The sequence below is a fragment of the Salmo salar genome, chromosome ssa10, assembly GCF_905237065.1.
Source record: "Salmo salar chromosome ssa10, Ssal_v3.1, whole genome shotgun sequence".
NCBI classification, from domain to species: domain Eukaryota; kingdom Metazoa; phylum Chordata; class Actinopteri; order Salmoniformes; family Salmonidae; genus Salmo; species Salmo salar.
In genome coordinates, this window is record NC_059451.1 from 102,432,420 (window position 1) to 102,457,802 (window position 25,383).

The 25,383-nt window shown below is 43.9% G+C and overlaps 1 protein-coding gene across 2 annotated transcripts in view; it reads right to left on the reverse strand.

Annotated features, from left to right (window-relative positions):
• Nucleotides 1-25,383, reverse strand: part of fanci (FA complementation group I) — a 29,186-nt gene that overhangs the window by 1,248 nt on the left and 2,555 nt on the right. The window contains exons 1-37 of one of the 2 annotated variants that reach the window (XM_014125051.2): nucleotides 24,977-25,283; nucleotides 24,612-24,716; nucleotides 24,241-24,313; nucleotides 23,979-24,109; nucleotides 23,623-23,776; nucleotides 23,464-23,521; nucleotides 19,012-19,053; nucleotides 18,767-18,890; nucleotides 18,593-18,678; nucleotides 18,296-18,428; nucleotides 17,971-18,048; nucleotides 17,572-17,708; nucleotides 17,204-17,387; nucleotides 16,698-16,785; nucleotides 16,380-16,510; nucleotides 16,190-16,260; nucleotides 15,830-15,944; nucleotides 15,542-15,664; nucleotides 14,956-15,024; nucleotides 14,781-14,882; nucleotides 14,388-14,579; nucleotides 12,607-12,725; nucleotides 12,156-12,311; nucleotides 11,853-12,032; nucleotides 11,539-11,705; nucleotides 10,936-11,021; nucleotides 4,547-4,663; nucleotides 4,383-4,434; nucleotides 3,611-3,738; nucleotides 3,272-3,337; nucleotides 1,804-1,900; nucleotides 1,427-1,611; nucleotides 1,061-1,117; nucleotides 894-953; nucleotides 567-644; nucleotides 372-467; nucleotides 51-152 (exon numbers count right to left, since the gene is read on the reverse strand). In XM_014125051.2, coding sequence (XP_013980526.2) covers nucleotides 51-152; nucleotides 372-467; nucleotides 567-644; nucleotides 894-953; nucleotides 1,061-1,117; nucleotides 1,427-1,611; nucleotides 1,804-1,900; nucleotides 3,272-3,337; nucleotides 3,611-3,738; nucleotides 4,383-4,434; nucleotides 4,547-4,663; nucleotides 10,936-11,021; nucleotides 11,539-11,705; nucleotides 11,853-12,032; nucleotides 12,156-12,311; nucleotides 12,607-12,725; nucleotides 14,388-14,579; nucleotides 14,781-14,882; nucleotides 14,956-15,024; nucleotides 15,542-15,664; nucleotides 15,830-15,944; nucleotides 16,190-16,260; nucleotides 16,380-16,510; nucleotides 16,698-16,785; nucleotides 17,204-17,387; nucleotides 17,572-17,708; nucleotides 17,971-18,048; nucleotides 18,296-18,428; nucleotides 18,593-18,678; nucleotides 18,767-18,890; nucleotides 19,012-19,053; nucleotides 23,464-23,521; nucleotides 23,623-23,776; nucleotides 23,979-24,109; nucleotides 24,241-24,313; nucleotides 24,612-24,707 — 3,933 coding nt within the window. In that variant the 5' untranslated portion in view covers nucleotides 24,708-24,716; nucleotides 24,977-25,283. Of the gene's footprint in view, nucleotides 1-50; nucleotides 153-371; nucleotides 468-566; nucleotides 645-893; nucleotides 954-1,060; nucleotides 1,118-1,426; nucleotides 1,612-1,803; nucleotides 1,901-3,271; nucleotides 3,338-3,610; nucleotides 3,739-4,382; nucleotides 4,435-4,546; nucleotides 4,664-10,935; nucleotides 11,022-11,538; nucleotides 11,706-11,852; nucleotides 12,033-12,155; nucleotides 12,312-12,606; nucleotides 12,726-14,387; nucleotides 14,580-14,780; nucleotides 14,883-14,955; nucleotides 15,025-15,541; nucleotides 15,665-15,829; nucleotides 15,945-16,189; nucleotides 16,261-16,379; nucleotides 16,511-16,697; nucleotides 16,786-17,203; nucleotides 17,388-17,571; nucleotides 17,709-17,970; nucleotides 18,049-18,295; nucleotides 18,429-18,592; nucleotides 18,679-18,766; nucleotides 18,891-19,011; nucleotides 19,054-23,463; nucleotides 23,522-23,622; nucleotides 23,777-23,978; nucleotides 24,110-24,240; nucleotides 24,314-24,611; nucleotides 24,717-24,976; nucleotides 25,284-25,383 lie in introns of those variants that run through there. The other variant, XM_014125052.2, reaches the window with a different exon arrangement.

Consider the following 25,383-nt stretch of genomic DNA (forward strand, 5'->3'; position numbering starts at 1 on the left):
AGATCGCCGTCATCTATGCAGTATGTGTCAGTGGTATGGTTGATGCTCACTTGCTGACTGTTGTCGTGCTCCTGCAGCACTGCCTCCAGAGTGGCTGCGTTGATGCGGAAATCTCTGGACGTGCTCAGTTTCATGTACTGCATCAGGTTTACCTACACAACAATAACACCCAGACACCTGTTTCTCACTGTTACAATAATGCAGTGCTTTGGTTAGTTCTGGAGCTTGGTCTGTTACTGAGAAGTGCCCATACGGCTCTATATCTTCTATTGTGTCCTCCATTCCAGATCTTGAGTTGTCTGGTTACAAGCAGCTACACTCATCAATTCAATGTGAGACAATCTCCCATCCCAAACCACTCCCTTACATACCTTTGATTTCTTGGAGAGGGTGATGAGGTATTTCTCATACTGTTCTATACTGTAGATCAGGTTGGGAATGGCCTTGGTCTCACGTAGGAGTTTGGCCTTGAGAATGAGAGAACAGCACACATGGTTTTAGTTAGACCAAGACTCCGAAGATCAGTTGAAGTGGTTGTAAATAAAAGGTCTAACAGAAACTCTTACTGATGCTGTAGCAGTGGCCTCCCCCTCCTTTTTCTTCTTCTTTTTATCATCTGCACCTCCACCGGCCAGCTCACCACTCTGCAGGAAAACACACATCTCACAAGGTCATAACAACAAAGGCCTCCTAGCTAGAGGACAGTGTCAACAAGAAAGGTTTTTTTAGCATTTGCACCGGGTGAAAGTCTATCCCTTGCTCAAAAAAACAGGTGCAGACACTTAGTAAATCTGGCCCATACTGTCAAATGTCGAGGACAGAAACAAACGATGCCACCTGCTGGCAGACAATGGCTGATGGGGAGGCTAGATTACGTCAACACGAGGCTATACCTGCACGTAGGTGATGAAGGAGTAGCACTGTGGAGTCAGGTGAGAGCCGGACAGCTTGACCTGGAAATACAGGGGTATTAGGGATTTTAGTGGACACACACACACATCTGGGGCTCATATGACAGGTAAAACAGTAATGTACATTGAGGGCAATGCTGCAGACTCACCAGCTTCTCCACGCGTGCTGGGAGCAGGCCCTGTTGGCCTGAGCACAGTTGGATATACTGCAAAGGAAAAGATAAGTGGGTAATTCATTTTAGAGGGAATATAGTAGGTAGGTATAGTGAAGTCAGACTTACAAATTTGACCAGGGTGGTGAGGATGGTGTATGTGGGTATAGTTAATGTTAACTCGAAATGACACAACGACAAGGTTCCAGTTTAACAACGTTTACTAAACCATATTAGCAAACTACATGGTTGCCATTGCACTCAGGCCAGGTTCATCAACAACTAATAACAGAGTGATAGCCCCGTAATAACAGAAATATAGGGATACTTAAAACATGAACTTAACAGTTAAGTCACACTTACATATTTGACCAGAGTGGTGAGAATGGTGTATGTACGGCTCAGCTCTCCCAGCAGTGTGTTAGTGCAGACTCCAGATGGCAGGGCGGTCTGGACCAGCTCGTTCAGGGCCGTCAGGAGAGTCCCCAGCTGCAGCGTCAGCGCCTTCTCCACTGGGTCCTGCTGGCCCACAGCCTGGGTGGTATCATCTGGAAACACACACATGAAGATGAAGGACAAAGATGGTGCATGTGTGTGTGTGTGCAGACAGGACAGGGACGGACAGAGACGGACTAGGGCAAGTACCACATTCACACACAGGTTACACATGTAGAGATATCCTCTACCCTGCTACTCATCCTTCCCAGTTGAGGACTAGTCATGCTGTGTGTGTACCGTACCAGAGCTGAGCCTGTCAGGGACCAACTGGCCTTTCTTCTTGGTGATCAGCCAGTCCACCTCATCCAATACTTTCCCCACCTGAGACAGCACCAGGAGCTGAAAGAAGAGAAATAGGACATTAAAAGGTTAAGTATGAATTTTGTCCACAAATGTACTGAAATGTCTATTATACAGTGCATTCGGAAAGTATTCAGACCCCTTCACCTTTTCCACGTTGTTACATTACAACCTAAATCTAAAATGGCTAAAATACAATTTTCTTCATCAATCTACACACAAAACCCCATAATGACAAAGCAAAAAACTGTTTTTTTTAGAGATTTCAGAAAATGTATAAAACAACAGATACCTTATTTACATAAGTATTCAGACCCTTTGCTATGAGACTCGAAATTGAGCTCAGGTGCATCCTGTTTCCATTGATCATCCTTGAGAGATGTTTCTACAACTTGGAGTTCACCTTTGTTAAATTCAACTGATTTGGACATGATTTGGAAAGGCACACACTTGTCTATATAAGGTCCCACAGTTGACAGTGCATGTCAGAGCAAAAAACAAACATGAGGTGGAAGGAATTGTCCGTAGAGCTCCGAGACAGGATTGTGCAGAGGCACAGATCTGGGGAAGGGTATCAAAAAATGTCTGCAGCGTTGAAGGTCCCCAAGAAAACAGTGACCTCCATCATTCTTAAACGGAAGAAGTTTGAAACCACCAAGACTCTACCTAGCACTGGCTGCCCGGCCAGAGCTAGGAAATTGGGGGAGAAGGGCCATGGTCAGGGGGGGGGTGACCCAAAGAACCCAAAGGTGCTTCAACAAAGTACTGCGTAAAGGGTCTGAATACTTACGTAAATGTGATATTTCCGTTTATGTTTAATACATTTGCACAAATTTCTAAAAACCTTTTTGCGTTGTCGTTATGGGGTATTGTGGGTAGATTGATGAGGAAAAAAATATTGAATCCATTTTAGAATAAGGTTGTAACGTAACAATGTGGAAAAGGGGTCTGAATACTTTCTGAATGCACTGTATATAAACAGTTACAGATTAGTGAAGGCCATCATGTAGTTATTTTGTTAAATACTTCTCCCTATTAACTGAAATCAAACTTTTTCAAATCCATTTTAGCTGTCGCGCTAGGTGTTTGGTCCGAACAGATACACAAATCATGGGAATTTGTCACGCAATGCAGACCCTCCGAGGGCCCTGCTCCCTCCGTGGCTAAAGCCAGTGTGAGAAACGTGCTAAGGTACGTCTTGTAGAGCTTGAGGGATGGGATAGGTATAATCTGTCTAAAATCCTGCTGAGCATCCCAAAAGCTAAATGGACAATGGACATAACTGTGAAGTTAACACCAAGAATTTACTTTTAGATCTACACGTGCCTAGGGGTAAGGGTCAATCAGGTAGGAAGGGTGAGACACAATAACACTTTGCATTTAAAAGGCAGGTAGGTAAGCGCCACTCACTGTTGTCGGCGCAGCGGTCTTCATGTTGACGATGGCAAAGTGAGACTGCTTCTCCACTTCCAAATCCTGTTATTGTATAATTAAACCACAACAGTATGGCTACAGTAAGGCAGGATTGGGGTCAATTCCACTTCAATTCAGGAAGAAATTGAATTTCAGTTTAATTCCTGAATTAACGGAATTGAAATTGACCCCGACCCTGCAGTAAGGCTAAAACAGCGCTGACATTTTCTCTCTGATCATAATGATTTCTTCTTTTGGGTGAAATACTATGACCGTCTGAAGGTTGTTGTCAGTGACATTGCCTGGTGATACAATGCGGTCTGTAGCAGTCGGTACCTGGTCGATGTCTCCCAGCTGACTGTGTATGTCTTGACAAAGCTCCCACAACAGACTGACGGGACTCTTGTAGAGCACGTGCACACTGAAGAGCAGGGAGAGCAGGCCTTTACTGAACGCTACGTCCTCTGGAGGGAGGGAGGAAAAGGAAGCCGGAGGGAGTGAGTGAGTGAAAGATTGAGGGAGGGAGTAAGAGAAATAAAGAGGGAGGGAGTGAATGAATGAGGAAAAGAAAGGAAAAAGAGACATAACCACTTCCCGTTCTATTAAATGCAGAACTCTTAGCAGCATTAATGCCAAACTGATTCTTAGGAACAAAAGCTCTTGCGTATGTTGTGACAGAATTCAAATGGCTCCATTGTGTCAGTTCAGACCTGTTCAATCGGCAGTGTTTTAAAATCAATTCATTGAATTTTTATCAAAATTGCAATATTGATATGTGCAATATCTCATGCCATGAGAGTAACATTCTAACTTAATAAGGGTCCCCTGGGAAACTCTGACCAACACTTTGGTTCCTACAACATCTACTGTACCTGGCTTTTTGTTGTTGTAATGCCAAACAACACCAACCATAGAATCGGAATACATATTTTATTTCTATGGTTCCAACAATTCACCAAAGGGTTTTAATCTAAATCACAAGTGAAATCACAATCACAATAGCTGGCAAAAAAAATAAAAGCAATTTGATTATTTGCCCATATCAGGCAGCCTTGGGCCTAGGGTTCGAAACTGTAACACTTTACCTTGACTGTTGCCATTTACTCACCAAAGCTGGTCTCCTTGCAGATTTTCACTGTCCAGGTGATCATTTGAACAAACTGGGAGTGAGGGAGAGAGAGAGAGAGGGGAGAGGAGAGAGTGAGCAGGAGGCCTAGCCCACTCATCCAAATCATCACTGGCTCTATGAAGTGCACTTGGGAGGGTGCCTACCTGCTGGGAGGAGGGTTCCAGCTGGCGTGAGAGCACACTCAGGATGTTTACCAGGAGCTGAGCCTCCTTGCTGTTGAAGTCCTCCTCCCCTCCACTCAGCTGGGTGAACAGTGCCCTCTGTGGATGGACAGGGCAACAGTGTTAATTTTGGCACTTTTCTTTTAGATTTAGCCTAGTCTTAATCATTTTTGTAAATGTATTTTAATTTTAGTCACATCACATTTTGTATTGCCTCATTCCATGTGCACAAACATACAGTACCAGTCAAAAGTTTGGACACCTACTCATTCAAGTTTTTTTCTTTATTTGTACTATTTTCTACATTGTGGAATAGTGAAGACATCAAAACTATGAAATAACACATGAAATCACGTAGTAACCAAAAAAAGTGTTGGTTCAAAATATATTTTATATTTGACATTCTTCAAAGTAGCCACTCTTTGCCTTGACGACAGCTTTGCACAATCTTGGCATTCTATCAATCAGCTTCGCCTGGAATGCTTTTCCAACAGTCTTGAAGGAGATCCTACATATGCTGAGCACTTGTTGGCTGCTTTTCCTTCACTCTGCAGTCCAACTCATCCCTAACCATCTCAATTGGGTTGAGGTTGGGTGATTGTGGAGGCCAGGTCATCTGATGCAACACTCCATCACTCTCCTTCTTGGTCAAATTGCCCTAACACAGCCTGGAGGTGTTGGATCATTGTCCTGTTGAAAAACAAATGATAGTGGGACTAAGTGCAAACCAAATTGGATGGCGTATCGCTGCAGTGGTAGCCATGCTGGTTAAGTGTGCCTTGAATTCTAAATAAATCAGTGTCACCAGCAAAGCACCCCCACACCACCTCCTCTAAGCTTCATTGTGGGAACCACATGCGGAGATCATCCGTTCACCTACTCGGCGTTTCACAAAGACACGGCGGTTGTAACCAAAAATCTCAAATTTGGACTCATCAGAACAAAGGACAGATTTCCACCGGTCTAATGTCCATTGCTCGTGTTTCTTGGCCCAAGGAAGTCTCTTCTTCTTATTGGTGTCCTTTAGTAGTGGTTTCTTTGCAGCAGTTCGGCCATGAAGGCCTGAATCACAGTGTCCTCTGAATAGTTGATGTTGAGATTGGTCTGTTACTTGAACTCTGAAGCATTTATTTGGGCTGCAATTTCTGAGGCTGGTAACTCTAATGGCAGTCCTCATGAGAGCCAGTTTCATCATAGTGCTTGATGGTTTTTGTGACTGCACTTCAAGAAACTTTGACTAACCTTCTTGTCTTAAAAGTAATGATGGACTGTCGTTTCTCTTTGCTTATTTGAGCTGTTCTTGCCATAATATGGACTTCGTCTTTTACCAAATAGGGCTATCTTCTGTATACCATCCCTACCTTGTCACAACACAACTGATTGGCTCCACAAATGAACTTTTAACAAGGCACACCTGTTAATTTAAATGCATTCCAGGTGACTACCTCATGAAGCTGGTTGACAGAATGCCAAGAGTTTGCAAAGCTGTCATCAAGGCAAAAGGTGGCTACTTTGTAGAATCTCATATAAAATATATTTCGATTTGTTGAACACTTTTTTGGTTACTACATGATTCCATATGTGTAATTTCATAGTTTTGATGTATTCACTATTATCCTACAATGTAGAAAATAGTACAAATAAAGAAAAACCCTGGAATGAGTAGGTGTGTCCAAACTTTTGACTGGTACTGTACATACCCTTGTCCTACCAACATATTTGTATGCATTACATCCTATTCTCTTCCCAACCGCAGAAATATTACAAAAATATATAGGACCATATAATAGTTATCTGGCCATGTAAATGTCTAATTCAGCCTACTTAGATATTGCACATTACATACAAAACAAAGACACACACAAGCACAGAGAGACAGAAGCAAAATCACCAGATGGTGCTGCAAAGTATTGTCAAAGTAGTATGAGTTGCACCTCCGTCAGTCGGTTGTGTCATTGTCATTGTAATCAATGTTCCACAGACGCTGCAGACACATTGATGTCCAGAAGTAGAATGGGAGCTAATGAGTGTTTCGCCCAGTGATGTAGTCGAGTCACTAAACTGAGTACGAATCGAGTCCCAAGTCCCCTGTGCTCAAGTCAGAGTCCAAGTCAGAGTTCTTTCTGTGCCACGTTCTCGAACTTTGCAGATAGAAATTCCATGAATAGAGCAAACGTTATTCCTTATTCAACATGTCTGAGGCATGTTTGTTCTACATAGCATACTTCCATCTGAACGTTCCAAAACGTTGGATCCTGCTGAACGCACCCCAGGTTGTTAGCTATAGCTAGCTAATGGAGTAACATGACTGAACAAGGTGTAGCCTAACAAATGGTTAACAGTCCGGTCCGCAAGTAGCCTAGTTTTAGAACGGTCCGCGATACGCTTTATGAATATAAAATGTGGCCCACCATTGCACAATAGAAATAAAAAAAATGTAGCGCCGGTATTATGGGTACATTTTTTTGTGTGTTAATCTTCAAGCCTTTTTCTGGGTAAAAGAGGGAGACTTGGCTACGTTGGCTACATAACCTGGCTATGAAATGCAGTGGGGAAAGTGGGAGGGTTGAGTGAGACTACAAATGCAAAGACAGCCTACTTTTCGAAACTCAAGGGAGTGACAAACATAGCTAGACTGTTGTTTACTATTAAACTCAATGCTGCTATTGTTTTCATTTCATAAAGCAGTTTCTTAACCAGGCAAAGGGTAGTGGCTGGTGGTGACTGGTTAGCTACGGGGAAGCAAGACAGTCGCCTGTGCGATGTGTATAATCAGATCTGGAGCACAGCCTATCTGCCCACACTCATTGCTTGCTCTCACCAGCTGATGTTGGCTGTGTGTGCGCATCCTTCCCATTGCTGAACAGAACTTCGCTGATCCTGGAATTCCTGACAGGCCGCCCCCAGGTGGTAAGGGAAGGTAACAACACATCCGCCACGCTGATCCTCAACACGGGGGTCCCTCAGGGGTGTGTGCTCAGTCCCCTCCTGTACTCCCTGTTCACTCATGACTGCGTGGCCAAGCACGACTCCAACACCATCATTAAGTTTGCCGATGACAACAGTGGTAGGCCTGATCACCGACAACGATGAGACAGCCTATAGGGAGGAGGTCAGAGACCTGGCCGTGTGGTGCAAGGACAACAACCTCTCCCTCAACATGATCAAGACAAAGGAGATGATTGTGGACTACAGGAAAAGGAGGAACGAGCTCGCCCCCATTCACATCAACGGTGCTGTAGTGGAGCAGGTTGAGAGCTTCAAGTTCCTTGGCGTACACATCACCAACAAACTAACATTGCCCAAGCACACCAAGACAGTCATGAAGAGGGCACGACAAAACCTATTCCCCCTCAGGAGACTGAAAAGATTTGGCATGGGTCCTAAAAGATTCTACAGCTGCACCGTCAAGCGCATCCTGACGACTTGCATCACTGCCTGGTATGGCAATAGCTCGGCCTCCAACCGCAAGGCACTAGAGAGGGTAGTTAGTAGAGGTCGACCGATTAATGGGAATGGCCGATTAATTGGGGCCGATTTCAAGTTTTCATAACAATCGGTAATCGGTATTTTTGGCCACCGATTTGCCGTTTAAAAAAAAATGTTTTTACACCTTTATTTAACTAGGCTAGTCAGATTAAGAACACATTCTTATTTTCAATGACGGCCTAGGAACGGGGGTTAACTGCCTTGTTCAGGGGGGATTCGTTTTTGCAACCTTTGGTTACTAGTCCAACGCTCTAACCACCTGCCTTACATTGCACTCCACGAGGACCCTGCATGGCAGGCTGACTACCTGTTACGCGAGGGCAGCAAGAAGCCAAGGTAAGTTGCTAGCTAGCATTAAACTTATCTTATAAAAAACTATCAATCTTAACATAATCACTAGTTAACTACACATGGTTGATGATATTACTAGTTTATCTAACGTGTCCTGCGTTGCATATAATCGATGCGGTGCCTGTTAATTTCTCATTGGATCACAGCCTACTTCGACGAACGGGTGTTGATTTAACAAGCGCATTTGCGAAAAAAGCACTGTCGTTGCACCAATGTACTTAACCATAAACATCAATGCCTTTCTTTAAAATCAATACACAAGTATATATTTTTAAACCTGCATATTTACTTAATATTGCCTGCTAACATGAAATTGTGTCACTTCTCTTGCGTTCATTGCACACAGAGTCAGGGTATATGCAACAGTTTGGGCCGCCTGGCTCTTTGCGAACTAATTTGCCAGAATTTTACGTAATTATGACATAACATTGAAGGTTGTGCAATGTAACAGGAATATTTAGACTTAGGGATGCCACCCGTTAGATAAAATACGGAACGGTTCCGTATTTCACTGAAAGAAAAAAACATTTTGTTTTCGAGATGATAGTTTCCGGATTCGACCATATTAATGACCTAAGGCTCGTATTTCTGTGTGTTTATTATATTATAATTAAGTCTATGATTTGATAGAGCAGTCTGACTGAGCGGTGGTAGGCACCAGCAGGCTCGTAAGCATTCATTCAAACAGCACTTTCGTGCGTTTTGCCAGCAGCTCTTCGCTGTGCTTCAAGCCGTTTATGACTTCAAGCCGGGTGGGTATAATTTGTGGAACGTTCCAACAGGAATCTTTTCCAAAAACTTCGTAAATAACAAGGTTGCCATAAAACAACGCATACAAAGTTGTATAGCGGCAGAATAAGATACCAGGTAGGGAGTGGTCTATTTCATTGCGTTTTTCACTTGTCACGTTTATTCTGAAAAATGTCTGTCCTCACTCTGGTTGCCTACGGACAAACATTAAGAATAAGCTACGTGGTGAGTTGATGCCTATTCGGCAGCTAGTTAGCTAGGTTTGTATGGGTTGCTACTTTGTATGCGTTGTTGGTTGGCAACCTTTTACTTTACGTTTTTTGGAACAGATTCCTGTTGGAACGTTCCACAAATTATACCCACCCCTTCAAGCCTATCAACTCCCAAGATTAGGCTGGTGTAACTGATGTGAAATGGCTAGCTGGTTAGCGGGGTGCGCGCTAATAGCGTTTCAAACGTCACTCGCTCTGAGACTTGGAGTAGTTATTCCCCTTCCTCTACATGGGTAACGCTGCTTCGAGGGTGGCTGTTGTCGATGTGTTCCTGGTTCGAGCCCAGGTAGGAGCAAGGAGAGGGACGGAAGCTACACTTACACTGGCAATACTAAAGTGCCTATAAGAACATCCAATAGTCAAAGGTATATGAAATACAAATCTTATAGAGAGAAATAGTCCTATAATTCCTATAATAACTACAACTTCTTACCTGGGAATATTGAAGACTCATGTTAAAAGGAACCACCAGCTTTCATATGTTCCCATGTTCTGAGCAAGGCACTTAAACGTTAGCTTTCTTACATGGCACATATTGGGCTTTTACTTTCTTCTCCAACACTTTGTTTTGCATTATTTAAACCAAATTGAACATGTTTCATTATTTATTTGAGGCTAAATTGATTTTATTGATGTATTATATTAAGTTAAAATAAGTGTTCATTCAGAATTGTTGTAATTGTCATTATTACAAATATATAAAAAAATATATATAGATCCTTTATTTTTTTTTTTTAAAAAATTATAATATTTTATTATTATTATTTATTTATTTTTAAATCGGCCGATTAATCTGTATCGGCTTTTTTTGGTCCTCCAATAATCGGCATCGGCGTTGAAAAATCATAATCGGTCGAACTCTAGTAGTTAGTTTGGTCCAGTACATCACTGGGGCCAAGCTTCCTGCCATCCAGGACCTCTATACCAGGCGGTGTCAGAGGAAGGCCCTAAAAATTGCCAAAGCCTCCAGCCACCCTAGTCATAGACCGTTCTCTCTGCTACCGACGGCAAGCAGTATCGAAGCACCAAATCTAGTTCCAAGAGGCTTCTAAACAGCTTCTACCCCCAAGCCATAAGACTCCTGAACATCTAATCAAATGGCTACCCAGACTATTTTCATTGCACCCCCCCCCCCTTTACACTGCTGCTACTCTCTGTTATTATCTATGCATAGTCACTATAATAACTCTACCTACATATTACCTCAATTACCGGGACTAATCGGTGCCCCCGCACATTGACTCTGTACCGGTACCCCCTGTATATAGCCTCGCTATTGTTATTTTACTGCTGCTCTTTAATTATTTGTTAATTTCATTTATTTTTAGGTATTTTTCTTAAATATGCATTGCTGGTTAAGGGCTTGTAAGTAAGCATTTCACTGTAAAGTCTACAGCTGTTGTATTCGGTGCATGTGACAAATAACATTTTATTTGATTTTGACTTGAACAGAATGATCTAGAATCTGTCCAAGGTCACATCCTGTATACTTTAACACTTCAGTCACACCTGGAACTGGCGAATGTAGAAAGCAGTCTTCTCTGTGACGCTGGCATTCCCTGGCCCATGATCACTCCCTTCCTCCACAGAGACATCTGAAAGGAAACCACCACATTATATGTTTTTACAAACTGTTACGGACAAGACATCTGTTATTCACAAAATCATATCTACAGGAACCGACTTTGACGAGGAAGCCATTCACAATAACTTATTTAATTCATTCAATTGACGAGTGTGAATGAACAGTTCTGTGTGGTAGTTCAAAGTGTGTGGAGTCAAGACTTGGGCCTTAAGTAAACTCCCTGTTCTGAAAGCATTGTGAATGAGAGCTGTCTGGGGATTTTAGTTTTGTGGTCGCAAAGTTTCTTAATTGTGTCTGTTCTGAAAGTATGATCATGTGTTTTTAAACTGGAGACATCTTGGCCAGCTCTCCCTTATAAAATATATTCTGTATTTCAAATGGGATATCCACTGTGGTTTTGCATTGATATCAATAGATTATTTGAAAGATAGTTGAAACTTTAAAGTATCTCATTTCAGGATTTGAGCTTTACAGAAGACCCCTTGGTGTGACGCATTGAGAATGAGAGCAGTTTGTGTGTGTCCCACCGATGGCAGAAAGGAGCTGGGCCACCCTGGCTGGGTAGCGCTGCTGCCCGGTGCTGAAGATCCTCAGCAAGCCCTCCAGACACAGCAGCGACACACTGCAACGCTTCTCCTTCTTCCCAGCATCCTCCACTGCACACGGGATGTTGGTGTACCGCCACATCAAGACACTGGGGGAGGCGGGGGATAAACCAGTTGAGGTCTCAGAGAATATGACCAGTTGATGTCAGAGAATCTAACCAAGCGATGTCATAGAGAATCTTACTAGGTGGTGTCACAGAGAATATAACCTGCTGATCTCTCAGATAGAATCTGACCTAGTGATGTCACAGAGGTGGTGGAAGGTCTTGTCTGTGTTCTGTCCGTCGGGGCCGTCAGTGTGTCCAGTTTCCTCCAACTGTGTAATCTTTTGCAGAGCCACGCTCACAGCGTAACGCAGGAAGTCCCCACTAGAGCGCAGCACCAACAGAGCCTCCTCTCTGCTCTGAGCGCTGTCTCTGGAAGAACACACACACTTTCAGGTGCAAGACACACACAGGTACTGTATGACTTTGAACTAAAATGTGGCACTTGTCTATGCAGCCTTGACAGAAAATACATTCCCCCATACACACACACACCTGAAGAGTGCAGTGAGCAGTGTTGACACAAAGCCCATAGACAGCAGGCTTCGAGGGCTCTTGCTGTTCTTGCCCTTTCCAGACTTCTCCTTCAGGATCTCAGACAGCTTGTTATAGCGACTAAACAGCTCCAGCAGTTCCTCGAAAAGACTCTTACTGCAACACACAGTGTCATAGTAAAAGACAAATTCACTCACCGTCTCACAATGTAGCATACTATCCATCCTAGTCCTACACATCCTCAAGAGTTGTCGCTTGACACATTGAAATAAATAAAAATCCTATTCAGCACGTTTCCCACTCTTTTACTTCACGGGGACGGAGCATCCTGAAAAAACGTTCCTAATTTGTAAACATTGATTTAAGCATCTGAGCACACAAGTTCATTATTCAAAACCCTGATACAGTGGCTTCTCCCACAGATCCAGTGAGCCAGTCTTCTTCAGGTTACCTGTAGTTGGCCTTGGTGAAGTTGTATTCGATGAGCACCTCGTACACTCCCATCACCAGCATGGCGTAGATGCTATTCTTCACCCCCACACTGGACAGGGAGAACTCAGCCGACTTATCCTGGAGGGGGGGGGTTGCAGAGATTACATCACTTCAGTCACAGTGTACTGTTGTTGTAATCTCTGCCACTGGACAAGCCGTCATTGTAAATACAAATATTTCTTAATTGACTTACCTGTATAGATAAAGGTTAAATAAGGAAGCATTATACATCATCCCTCGTGTAAACGTACAATTCAAAACACTATGTGCAAGTTTCAAGTTGATAGAGCGAAGAGAAGTTAAGTTATTAGGGTTTAATTGAGGACACAAATATGTTTTTTTTTTTATAAAGATGCCTTGAGGAAAATGTGGTCCTTATGACAAGAAACAATGCTATACCAAGTTTTGTGGTTGTACGTCAAACGGGGTGAAGGGGCTGAGCCTTAAACTTAAACCAATTGGTGACATTTTTGGTGTCTGAGAGTAGCAGTGTTGATATAGCCAAAGTATACTTTTTAACCAATCGGGCATTGAGACATTGCGACAAGTGCGAAAGAAAGAATTCCATCAGAAATAATAGGTTTGCTTGCTTACAGCATCGCTGCCAGCACCCCTAATAAAATACTCTACTGTTGTTCATTCTACCACTCAAAAGCATTCCACTTCTCTCCCCCTGTAAGATTTTCTTACAGAGTTGACCTTAACCACAGATTACACTACCACTAACTGCAACCTTTAAAATATTATTACAGTACTCCTTATGATAAACTAAACTAACCATAACTACATATTTTTAAATGTTTATTTGAGAGAAGGTTGAAAAAAGGCCCTTGAACGGCAGGTAGAATCCCAAAAAAGACAAAAAGGCTTGTAGAGATACTGTTGGAATCAGCTAAACTTTGATCATTGAGGTAGCAAATGAATGATAGGAAATGAAAGAGACTGGCTGTTGTGTTAGAAGTTAATGGTTCTCTGAAGAAAGACAGAAGGCTTTGGAATGTGTTTGATGGAGGAGAGGAGAGCGATGTGTTGATATAGGGAAGACAAATGGATATCTGTGGATTAGGTGAAGGAGGGGTTGAGGTCAGGAGGTGAGGTCAGTTCCCCTAAGGGAGTAATCAGGGTTAGTATCTGGTTACCTTCTTTCCTGTGGAGCCATAAACTGTAAGGAGGAGTGTCTTAAGTAGGATGCATATAAACTGTGATGTCTGAAATGTTTTGCTGTCTGATTTCAGCTGTACAGAACCTTTGGGAATAATTAAACTTGGTTAAAGTTTCTATAGTGTCCGTGGGTTATTTACTCTGAAAAATGAGAACCTAACAGTACAGATGGCATACTGCGACGCGTGTGGACCAAACAGGACTTTCTGTATGTGACCTGCTGTAATATAATATGCAGATCTCAGGGCTCTACTCGCATACACGCCTAAATATTTTGCTGTGCGACCTGGAAATTAAATTTAGGAACATCAGTGAGCCTAGAAAAATTCTGAATTCTAGCTTTATTACCTCAAATAGTTTTCATTGTGCTCCTACATTTCTTTGTGTACGCCTACATTTTTCAACTGAGGCACACACATGGTCCTTGTAAAATAGGTCAGCGTAGAGCCCTGGATCTGCTCCTACCTGTATATACAGGTAACTGCCAAATAATGGAAACACTTGAGTAAATGAGGGATACAAAGTATATTTAAGGTGCTTCACACACTGTTCTATTAAAGTCACTACTCTGATACGCACCAGCTCAAAGTCCTCCAATTCACACTTGATCATCCGGCGCATGATGCTCTCCAGGATGCTCTGCAGCTCGTTCTGAAATCCCCCCTCTTCATCATCATCATCATCGTCACTCCCGCCTGCGTTGGGCCGGGCTGAACGGCGCATTCCCTGGTACCACAGCAGGCAGTGGACTGTGCAACTCAACAGATGGGCCTGAGAGGAACAGGAAGCATCAATGTCTTGATGTTCTTGTGGACGCACGCCACACACATACAAGCATGCCAGACAAGGGAGAGAAAAGCAGTAGAGTGGACTGTGCTGCTCACTAGTTGGGCCACTTCTGCACACACACACATACACACACACACATGCACGCACACACGCGCACGTGACATAATAGGTAAAAGTTAATACCAGAGGCTCCTGGAGGAAGACTTGGTCTCCTTGAGCACCGATGCATAACTCCAGCTTCACTGGGGGCAGAAGGTCCTGCTCTGGCTCATAGTATCGCCTCACCTAGACAGAACACATGCGTCAAATCACAGTGCAATATACCACATGTAATTACACCTTAAGATATCACACACACCTGCGAGAGCAGGGTCTGCATGATGGAGCTTGCTAGTTGAGAGTTGCGGCGGAGGACATCATGGAAACCCTACAAATAAGGCACACATGACAACCTTGTGTTAGAAGATAATATGTATACTGAAAAATGTAAATGCAACAATTTCAAAGATTTTACTGAGTTACAGTTCATAGAAAGAAGGAAATCAGTCAATTGAAATAAATTCATTATGCCCTAATCTATGGATTTGACATGAATTGGCATGGGTGCAGCCACTGGGAAGCCAGGCCCAGCCAATTAGAAAAGGTTTTTATTACAGATATAAATAATGTTTGTATATGGAGATTGCATGGCTGTCGATTTTATACACCTGTCAGCAACAGTGTGGCTGAAATAGCAGAATCCACTAATTTGAAGGGGTGTCCACATACTTTTGTATATATATATATACTTTTGTATATACTTATCAGCCAAAGCTGACATTGTGTAGCCTCATCCCAAATATTTTTGTGCCGTTTTGTGAACACCTATGGTCACTGTCTTGTAATGGTCATTGGTACGAACAGATCTGGGACCAGGCTAGACGTTGTGGTGTGGGGGTTCCGACCTCGTAGAGCATGAGTCGTACGTCGGCCTGCTGGCCCAGACATCGGCGCAGGCTGCTGAGGATCTCCAGGCAGAAGGCCTCGTTGGCAGCAGAGTTGTAGCGGGAGTGAACGTCCACCTGGACCTGGGCACAGGACAAGTCACAGGTGAATGGACCAATAGAAATTCCCTCATAATGGCTTGAATACATGAACGAAAGTGCAGAGGTACACTCAGTGTGCACTCAGTCACTATGAGTGGTGGTACTGATATCAAGACACTAATATCAGACAGACCGAGACACACACACCTGGCTGGAGGAGATGGCCTGGCTGGCTTGGCTGGAAGCCATGCTACCCAGGACCCGGAAGTTCTTCAGCAGCAGCAGGAAGCCCGTCACCGCAGATTTCCTCCCATCCAACTGGCTGCAGGGGTCACATGACAGGAAAGATTAATTGAGTACGAGCCCAGGGGCTGTATGAATCAAGTGTCTCAGAGTAGGATTGCTGATTTAGGATCAGTTTGGCCTTTTACATCACAATGAAAAAGACAACATGGACAGGGGTGACCTGATCCTAGATTAATACTCCTACTCTGAGACACTTGATACTTACGGCCCCATCTCTGATCAGAGCTATGTATGGTTAGGACAGAGGGAGGGGGAACTTACCTGGAGAACATGGCCTTCCTCAGAACGAGAATCAGAGCATCCTTCATGGACATACTGACCTTCAGCAGAGGCTGGGGACACCACAGAGAGAGAGATCACACAAGCAGCCCCTGCACTGGGCCTGGTGTGTGTTGTGTGTGTGTGTGTGTGTGTGTGTGTGTGTGTGTGTGTGTGTGTGTGTGTGTGTTACCTGGACAGCCTTGAGTAGCCCCTGCACGGTGGCCAGTGGCAGGTAGGACAGGTGATCAAACGTCTCTGTCACCTTGGATGATGACTCCAGAAGGATCATGGGAGCCGAGACCACAATGTCCGAGAGGAGATCTGATGATGAAGATGAGAGGGAAATCAGACAACATCCAGAAACAATCCCTAGCCCCAACCGTCTGGACACGTAGAGATCTGAGAGGATTGGACATGTGTATGCAAAAGGCCTAATGCCAAATAGCAACAAACCAAAAAATACACCTATCCCATCAGAGCGCAAGGAGAACAAGATAAGTATATTTACCTATGTAATGAGTGACAGGGGAGGCCGTTTTGGTGACCAATCGGTTCAGGACTTGCTCCAGAATCTCACCCCTGATTGGCTCATGCATCTGTTCAAATAAACCAAAGAAAGTGGTTGAAATATCAGATGAACAGGAGATATCTTACAGGAGAGCTGCTTTAATATTCAGTCTTCCAAAATACATTGCCTGTTACAGCACTCTAATATTATAGCCTGGTTAAAGCAGACTGAATTATGCGCTCACCATTGTTTCACTGAGCGAAATATTCAGTCTGGTTTAACCAGGTTAGTCCTAACAAAATCAGCTCTTTGAAAGGCAACTGGGGATCAGAATCATCCCAAATCAGATATAGTGCTTCAGCTGAGAACTAACAGATTGATCATAATCAGTATAATGACATTAGCACGTGGCTGTCACTTCAGATCCTGTTCCTTATATAACCTATTCATTAATCACTGTCAGTCTACATTAAATGATCCAGGGGAGGAGGTCATAGTCACCGTACCTTGAAGCCCTCCAAGAGTACCTGTCCCCCCAGCCGACAGGCCTGCTGTGTGGGTGTTTTGGCTGTGGCGTTGGCCCCTTCGGTTGCAGTCTTCCCGAACGGCCCTGCCTTGGGGCCAAAGGCGTCCATGAGGATGAAGCCCAGTTGGACCAGCCCTTGGGTCACATGGTCCCAGCCAAACACACTGCAGGGGTCAAAGGTCAGTGATGGGGTCCTTAGTTACCACACTAGCATCCCCCTGAGGTGATGCTGGAGTAAGGATCAGTTCTCCCTTTTAGATCATAATGAATAAGATTATATGGACAGGGAGGACCTGATGCTAGATCAGCACTCCTACTCCAAACGGCTTTCTGAATACGAGCCCTGACCTGTTCTTGACAGTGTCCAGGATCATCTGAGCAAAGCTGCAGCGCTGAGGCAGCAGGTCCTGCAGGAACTTGGAGCCCTGCTGCAGCTGCTCATCCTTGAAGCCCTTAGTGATCGCCCCCTTCAAGAAATCAAACAACTACACCACCAGGGAGGGAGGGGGTAAAGGGTAAAACAGGGAGGGTTAGGAGAGAAGGGAGGGTGAGAGGCTTTCCCCAATGGTCTTTCCTCGATTCCTTGCGTACAGTCTCCTCATTGGAGACGTAGTTTCAAGCTCCTTCCCCTCTAAATCTTCTCCTCCCATGCATTTTGAGAAGCAGGCAAAGAGAAGATGCGAGGAACATAGGAAAGACAAATTGAGAAAGATAATTTTTGTGATTGGAGGTTGTCTGGGTTCCTACCTGCTCCTCGTAGCGTTGAATCCTGGCCACCGAGAGCAGCAGAGCAATGCTGAACGGACAGAGCTCCCCCTGGGACCCCTGCAGAGGACAGAGACCAAACACACAGTCAACACTGTCTAAGCACCACACTGAACACTATTCAACATACATACGGGTGACTGAATTCATGAATATCTGGATAATAACAATTTTCAATTTATAGACAATTTAAAGCCTCACTCCAAAAGCAGTATGAACAGCACACCAATAAAACCCCCCTTCTTTATCATTACTGTCAATCTATTTAAGGGGTGGGTGAGACAGTACGTGAGAGTGTATGTGGGACCTTAACACTTTTCAGGAACTCCCTCCCCAGCTCCTGGTCAAGCCGCACGGCAAAAACTATATGCAGGATGGCTGTGCCCTCCACATGCCTCAGCTGGTCCTGAGGAATGGACTGAACCTCCACATCCATACTCCTGTGTGTGTGTGTGTGTGTGTGTGTGTGTGTGTGTGTGTGTGTGTGTGTGTGTGTGTGAGAGAGAGAGAGAGAGATCGTAGAGTCTTCTCATCAAGGAAGTTCACACACAGCTTGTCATTGAATTAGACATTGTGGATTATTGGTGTCATAATGCTCACTCACTCTCCATCTTTCTGTTCCTCTTTCTGGCGAAGATCCTGCTCTTTAAAGTAGCTGATGATTCCTTCCAGGACCTGTTTCTTACAGCCCTGGTAGACAACACAAACACAAGAGGTTGTTCATTCACCAAGCTATGTGGAAACATATAGGACATTGTACATACAAACACGCACACACCTTAGCAGCCAGCAGCAGCAGCTGGTAGACCAAAGGTGGGATCTCCTGCAGGTCTAGTTTGAAGAACATCCTCAGGACCTTCTCGACCAGGAACTGCAGCTCCTCTGGGGCCAAGGGCACATCCCTGGAGAAGATTGTTTAAGGCGGGGTGTTGATGCACTCATTAACTTAGTGCAAATGCACTCATCGACTAACATCAAACATTTCTATTGAAACCAAGTGAAGCCCAATTCTTTCAGGTTTACCTGAACATAGTGGTCAAGTGGATCACACACTGTGGGTCCCATCTGTAAACACAGAACAAATACATCTAAGTTGCATTGACCACAAGCTCTGTGTGCCATATCAGTGAGCAACCATGGCTCCCTGAAGTACATCCAACTGTTTACATCAAATATCCTTATATGAAATATATCCCTCTTAACAGTGCTCTGATATGAGACTATTATAACAGCACCTTAAACACAAGCCATTATAAGACTGGTGTCAGGATCTGAATTAATTGTTTGTATGGTAACCCTTAGAAGAAGAGTGTCACTCAATGTCATGAGGGAGCTGACTCAATGTCATTTCCAGTGTAATCCAGGACCTTACCTGCTAGTGATAAGATTATTATTTTTATTTTTTTAATCAAGTTACATATCGGGATATTACTTTTGGCAATATATCGCAATATTATTTTTGCGCTAGTCAGCTGTACCGGCATAGCTTGCTCTCCATCTTTTTAAATAGTGAGAATTTGCTTCCAGCAATTTTATTTAAATGACTGATCAAAACTTGTGTTCTCAAAGCTCCCTCTTGTCCCTCTGCAACAGACATATGGTGAGCAATATGTTTGAAACATTTAATTGCAATAAAATAGCAGTATTGAAACGCAATATTTATATATAAATATATATAGAATCGTGAGAATCTAAATACACATTGTATCAGTACCTAAGTATCGTGATAATATCGTATCGGGAGTTCCCTGGCAATTGCTAGCCCTGGTCATTTCCATGAAAAAGGACCCATGAGCAGCAACGTGAAATTCATAGGAGCATATCAAATGAAAGCTAAGTCATATATATATATATATATATTTATTTATTTTTAATTAAGGTATATATCAGGGTTTCCCAAACTCTGTCCTCGGGACCCCTAGGGATGCACGTTTTGGTTTTGCCCTAGCACTACACAGCTGATTCACATTATCAAAGCTTGTTGAGTATTTGAATCAGCTGTGTAGTGCTAGGGCAAAAACCAAAACGTGCATCCCTAGGGGTCCCGAGGACAGAGTTTGGGATGTGCTGGCATATATACATTTTCAACCATTTTCCATCCAAAAAATTAGGAATAAGCAAAGGCCTTGATTTCTGCTCAAACAGATGGAAAAGGGGTCTCAGAAAACATCTACCAGAAAAAAAGAAAGTCTTAAAAAGTATAAGAAATACATCAAAACACAATAATGTTGAAATAATGACCCCCGACAACTAATATAACCACAAATTTAAATGATGGATAAATGTTTCTGCCTTCTGTAAGTTTAAGAAACTTTGCCTTAATTCCGGTAACAAAAACCCACTTATCGAAGATATTTTCTCTCCCTCATGACAGAAGGTAAACCTATCAATTAGTTCGTGTTTTTACTGATATCAATTTTGTTTATGAATTATTAAGTGATTAAATTTCATTACCCAATTGTATTTAAAAAAAAAATATATATATATTTTTAAATCGGTAATGGAATTTCTGCAATTGAATTGGCTACAATGGGAAATCATAGTAGTCACAAACCACAGTTGGATTCACCAATTTGAACAACACAGTAGAGTACCCTCCCCTCCTGCTCCGTGGCTCGACGACTCACTGCGAGCTCACAGAACAGGGCTCCGGGCAGCCGAGCGGAAATGGAGGAAAACTCGCCTCCCTGCGGACCTGGCATCCTTTCACTCCCTCCTCTCTACATTTTCCTCTTCTGTCTCTGCTGCTAAAGCCACTTTCTACCACTCTAAACTCCAAGCATCTGCCTCTAACCCTAGGAAGCTCTTTGCTACCTTCTCCTCCCTCCTGAATCCTCCTCCCCCTCCCCCCACTCCTCCCTCTCTGCGGATGACTTCGTCAACCATTTTGAAAAGAAGGTTGACGACATCCGATCCTCGTTTGCTAAGTCAAACGACACTGCTGGTCCTGCTCACACTGCCCTACCCTGTGCTTTGACCTCTTTCTCCCCTCTCTCTCCAGATGAAATCTCGCGTCTTGTGACGGCCGGCCGCCCAACAACCTGCCCACTTGACCCTATCCCCTCCTCTCTTCTCCAGACCATTTCCGGAGACCTTCTCCCCTACCTCACCTCGCTCATCAACTCATCCTTGACCGCTGGCTACGTCCCTTCCGTCTTCAAGAGAGCGAGAGTTGCACCCCTTCTGAAAAAACCTACACTCGATCCCTCCGATGTCAACAACTACAGACCAGTATCCCTTCTTTCCATTCTCTCCAAAACTCTTGAACGTGCCGTCCTTGGCCAGCTCTCTTGCTATCTCTCTCAGAATGACCTTCTTGATCCTAATCAGTCAAGTTTCAAGACTGGGCATTCAACTCAGACTGCTCTTCTCTGTGTCACGGAGGCTCTCCGCACTGCTAAAGCTAACTCTCTCTCCTCTGCTCTCATCCTTCTAGACCTATCTGCTGCCTTTGATACCGTGAACCATCAGATCCTCCTCTCCACCCTCTCCGAGCTGGGCATCTCCGGCACCGCCCACGCTTGGATTGCGTCCTACCTGACAGGTCGCTCCTACCAGGTGGCGTGGCGAGAATCTGTCTCCGCACCACGTGCTCTCACCACTGGTGTCCCCCAGGGCTCTGTTCTTGGCCCACTCCTATTCTCGCTATACACCAAGTCACTTGGCTCTGTCATATCCTCACATGGTCTCTCCTATCATTGCTATGCAGATGACACACAATTAATCTTCTCCTTTCCCCCTTCTGACAACCAGGTGGCGAATCGCATCTCTGCATGTCTGGCAGACATATCAGTGTGGATGACGGATCACCACCTCAAGCTGAACCTCGGCAAGACGGAGCTGCTCTTCCTCCCGGGGAAGGACTGCCCGTTCCATGATCTCGCCATCACGGTTGACAACTCCCTTGTGTCCTCCTCCCAGAGTGCTAAGAGCCTTGGCGTGACCCTGGACAACACCCTGTCGTTCTCCACCAACATCAAGGCGGTGACCCGATCCTGTAGGTTCATGCTCTACAACATTCGCAGAGTACGACCCTGCCTCACACAGGAAGCGGCGCAGGTCCTAATCCAGGCACTTGTCATCTCCCGTCTGGATTATTGCAACTCGCTGTTGGCTGGGCTCCCTGCCTGTGCCATTAAACCCCTACAACTCATCCAGAACGCCGCAGCCCGTCTGGTGTTCAACCTTCCCAAGTTCTCTCACGTCACCCCGCTCCTCCGCTCTCTCCACTGGCTTCCAGTCGAAGCTCGCATCCGCTACAAGACCATGGTGCTTGCCTACGGAGCTGTGAGGGGAACGGCACCTCCGTACCTTCAGGCTCTGATCAGGCCCTACACCCAAACAAGGGCACTCCGTTCATCCACCTCTGGCCTGCTCGCCTCCCTACCTCTGAGGAAGCACAGTTCCCGCTCAGCCCAGTCAAAACTGTTCGCTGCTCTGGCACCCCAATGGTGGAACAAGCTCCCTCACGACGCCAGGACAGCGGAGTCAATCACCACCTTCCGGAGACACCTGAAACCCCACCTCTTCAAGGAATACCTGGGATAGGATAAAGTAATCCTTCTAACCCCCCCCTTAAAAGATTTAGATGCACTATTGTAAAGTGGTTGTTCCACTGGATATTATAAGGTGAATGCACCAATTTGTAAGTCGCTCTGGATAAGAGCGTCTGCTAAATGACTTAAATGTAAATGTAGTACAGTAAAGAAAAGTAGAGTATAGTTCAGTACAGTAAAGTTCAGTATAGTGCACAGTAGAACACACTAGAATTGTCCTGTATTGTACTCTGCTGTACTCTACTGAGCTGTACTTTGATGTCCAAACTTGTGAAACATAGACATCTATGATTGGTTAAGATTTGGTCTGGTCTGGACCAACCAAATGTAGACTTGTTAGGGGGCAAAGCTCATTAAAATAATAGGCTGTGTCTAGAATAATATCCAAATATGCAAAGGAGGATATTGCATATTTATACATTTGTGTACCTATTTAGGATACATCACCATGAAGAGAATGACATTCATATCCATAATTATGCATTTCTGTGTAGTACAGATTAGGGACCCATGATAAAATTCCGTTAGCGCAAATCCACTTTGCTTACTGTAGTTCAATAACCAAAATCGATTTTTTCAAACTCAAAGTGTCATGTGATAGCTGACACTGCATTCTTTCTGCAGACATTCTGAATCTTAATTCGGAGCAGATATTTAACAGTGTTTTTAGAAAACGTGGACACAGAAAAATACAGAGGTAGATTTTACCGAAATTCTGATACCAAACTTTGCCTCTGCAGTTCTTCCAGTAAATATGTTTTTGTAAACGTTTCTGTGAAATTGTTAAAAGTAGTCCTTGTGCATGGAATTATATAGTTTGTTAAACTTTTAAATCAATGGTTTTTATTTGGCACACATTTTAAATGAAAAATCTGAGTCTATGCGTAATTCTGTTACTGTGGAATCGCCCCCCTATTACCTGCTGGAGCAGAGGCTGTTGATGAGCTGCTTCTTGTACTCTTCCCCACTGAGCTCACCTGTCGATATATCAGGGCAAAAAATAAGGGTATAGAAGACGATTTAGACAATTCTGTAAGGTCAGGTTTCTGCATTCATGGTTTTGAGTTTGGTTTTGTACCTTTGCCATAGGATAGAGCCTCAGTGGCAGCCAGGGCAGTGAGGACTGTGGGGAAGAGCTCCAGGGATTTGCCACTGCCCATCTTACCCAACTTAATGGCATCAACGAAGAGAGACGCCAGCTGTGCCAGAGAGGGGCCGGGCAGGTTGTGGGTCTAGGATGAGAACATACAGGGACAGGGTTATTGGAACAGATGAGTCTAATTATCAATACCAAATTACTTAAGTTTAAACATGGGAAAAAAAAGGCAGAAACAACCCTCCTCCGGTTTGTGAATAAATAAATCTGCCTATGAAACTGCGTAGCCTAATTAATGGCCCCACGCAAAACAACCTTTCTAAGAAATATCACTGTACCTCTAGCATCAGCAGTCCAATGATGTCTGATGCCACCTCTGTCTGGAGATCTCCAGACTCACACAGGGGGATGCAGTGCTGGTACAGGAGCAGCCTGCGACTCGCCCCCTCTGGGGCACTGGGCAGAGAGCCTGAGAGAACACACACACTTTGAGACACCATACTCCAACATTGAAGAAGCATCCAAAGGAAATACCATGGTACAATGACAAAGGCCTGGGTCATAGTGTCAAAACATTTTTTGTATATCACACATGGTTACCTTTGAATATGGATTTGACCATGGCTCCAATGCTCTTCCCCTTCAACGCACTGTTTGTGACCACAGTGGTCAGCTAGAGGGAAAACACCCAGATTATTCAAGAGTTGGGTAAATAGTTTAGCCTGGTTGCCACTCTGTTTCTGCTCTATTATGGAAACTTCTTATGGAATTGACATGGCATGACAATGACAGTTGGCAAGATGGCACAAACAGATCTGGGGACTATGCAATACCTAGTTATGTACAAAGTAGTAATACAATGTGTCAATTAATACATTATTGAGATGTAGTCAAATGAATAATGTGTATTACAATATACATTATCATAATTGTGTTGTAGGGTGTTGGTAAAATGTGTGTTGACTGGTAACCTGGTCATCAGTCAGGGATGAGAGGTACTGCTGCAGCTCAGGGATGCGCTCTCCATCAGACAACGAAACTATCTTCTCCATGATGTCAGCTCTCATGTTGGACGTCTACAAGGTAAAAGAAGACATACACTTTCTGATATGATTTGCAGTGTATTGCACAATGTCCAATAGGGTGTTAAATTATAACAACGTTGACAAAGTTAGCTAGGTACACCACTGCCAGTTCATTACTAATCATTGGCTTTAAGATAACATGAACTACCTCACGTTAGGATAGCTAGCTATCGCGCTTCCAGTCGTGTGATAAAAGTTATTGAACGAACTTTCAGGTGAAACTACAATACCACTACTTTGGTTGAACATACCTTTGCGGGTCCTAATTGTATTGTATCGAGTAAAACGGTTTATTTTTTTTATTTTTCGGACAATTTCACCAGTAGCTAGCATGCCAGCTCCTACTAACGTTTCGAATTAGCAGCAAACTGAAGTTCCGTTGTGACTAGTTAGTTACCACATTCACAAAGTCAGAATTGTCAATATCGTAAAAATGTATAAAAACAAAAAGGTCCCTTTTGTTTTTAATTTAAGGTTAGGCATAAGGTTATCAGTGTGGTTAGGGTTAAAGTTAGATTTTAAGAAGATGCATTTTAGAAATAGTCTGGATTTAGCCATATTGATGACTTTGTAGCTGTAGTAACTAGTGACGACCGAAATTCCCGCCAGCAAACCTTTTCCTGTTGTCAATGTTTGCATGCCAGTGATTGGCTCTGTG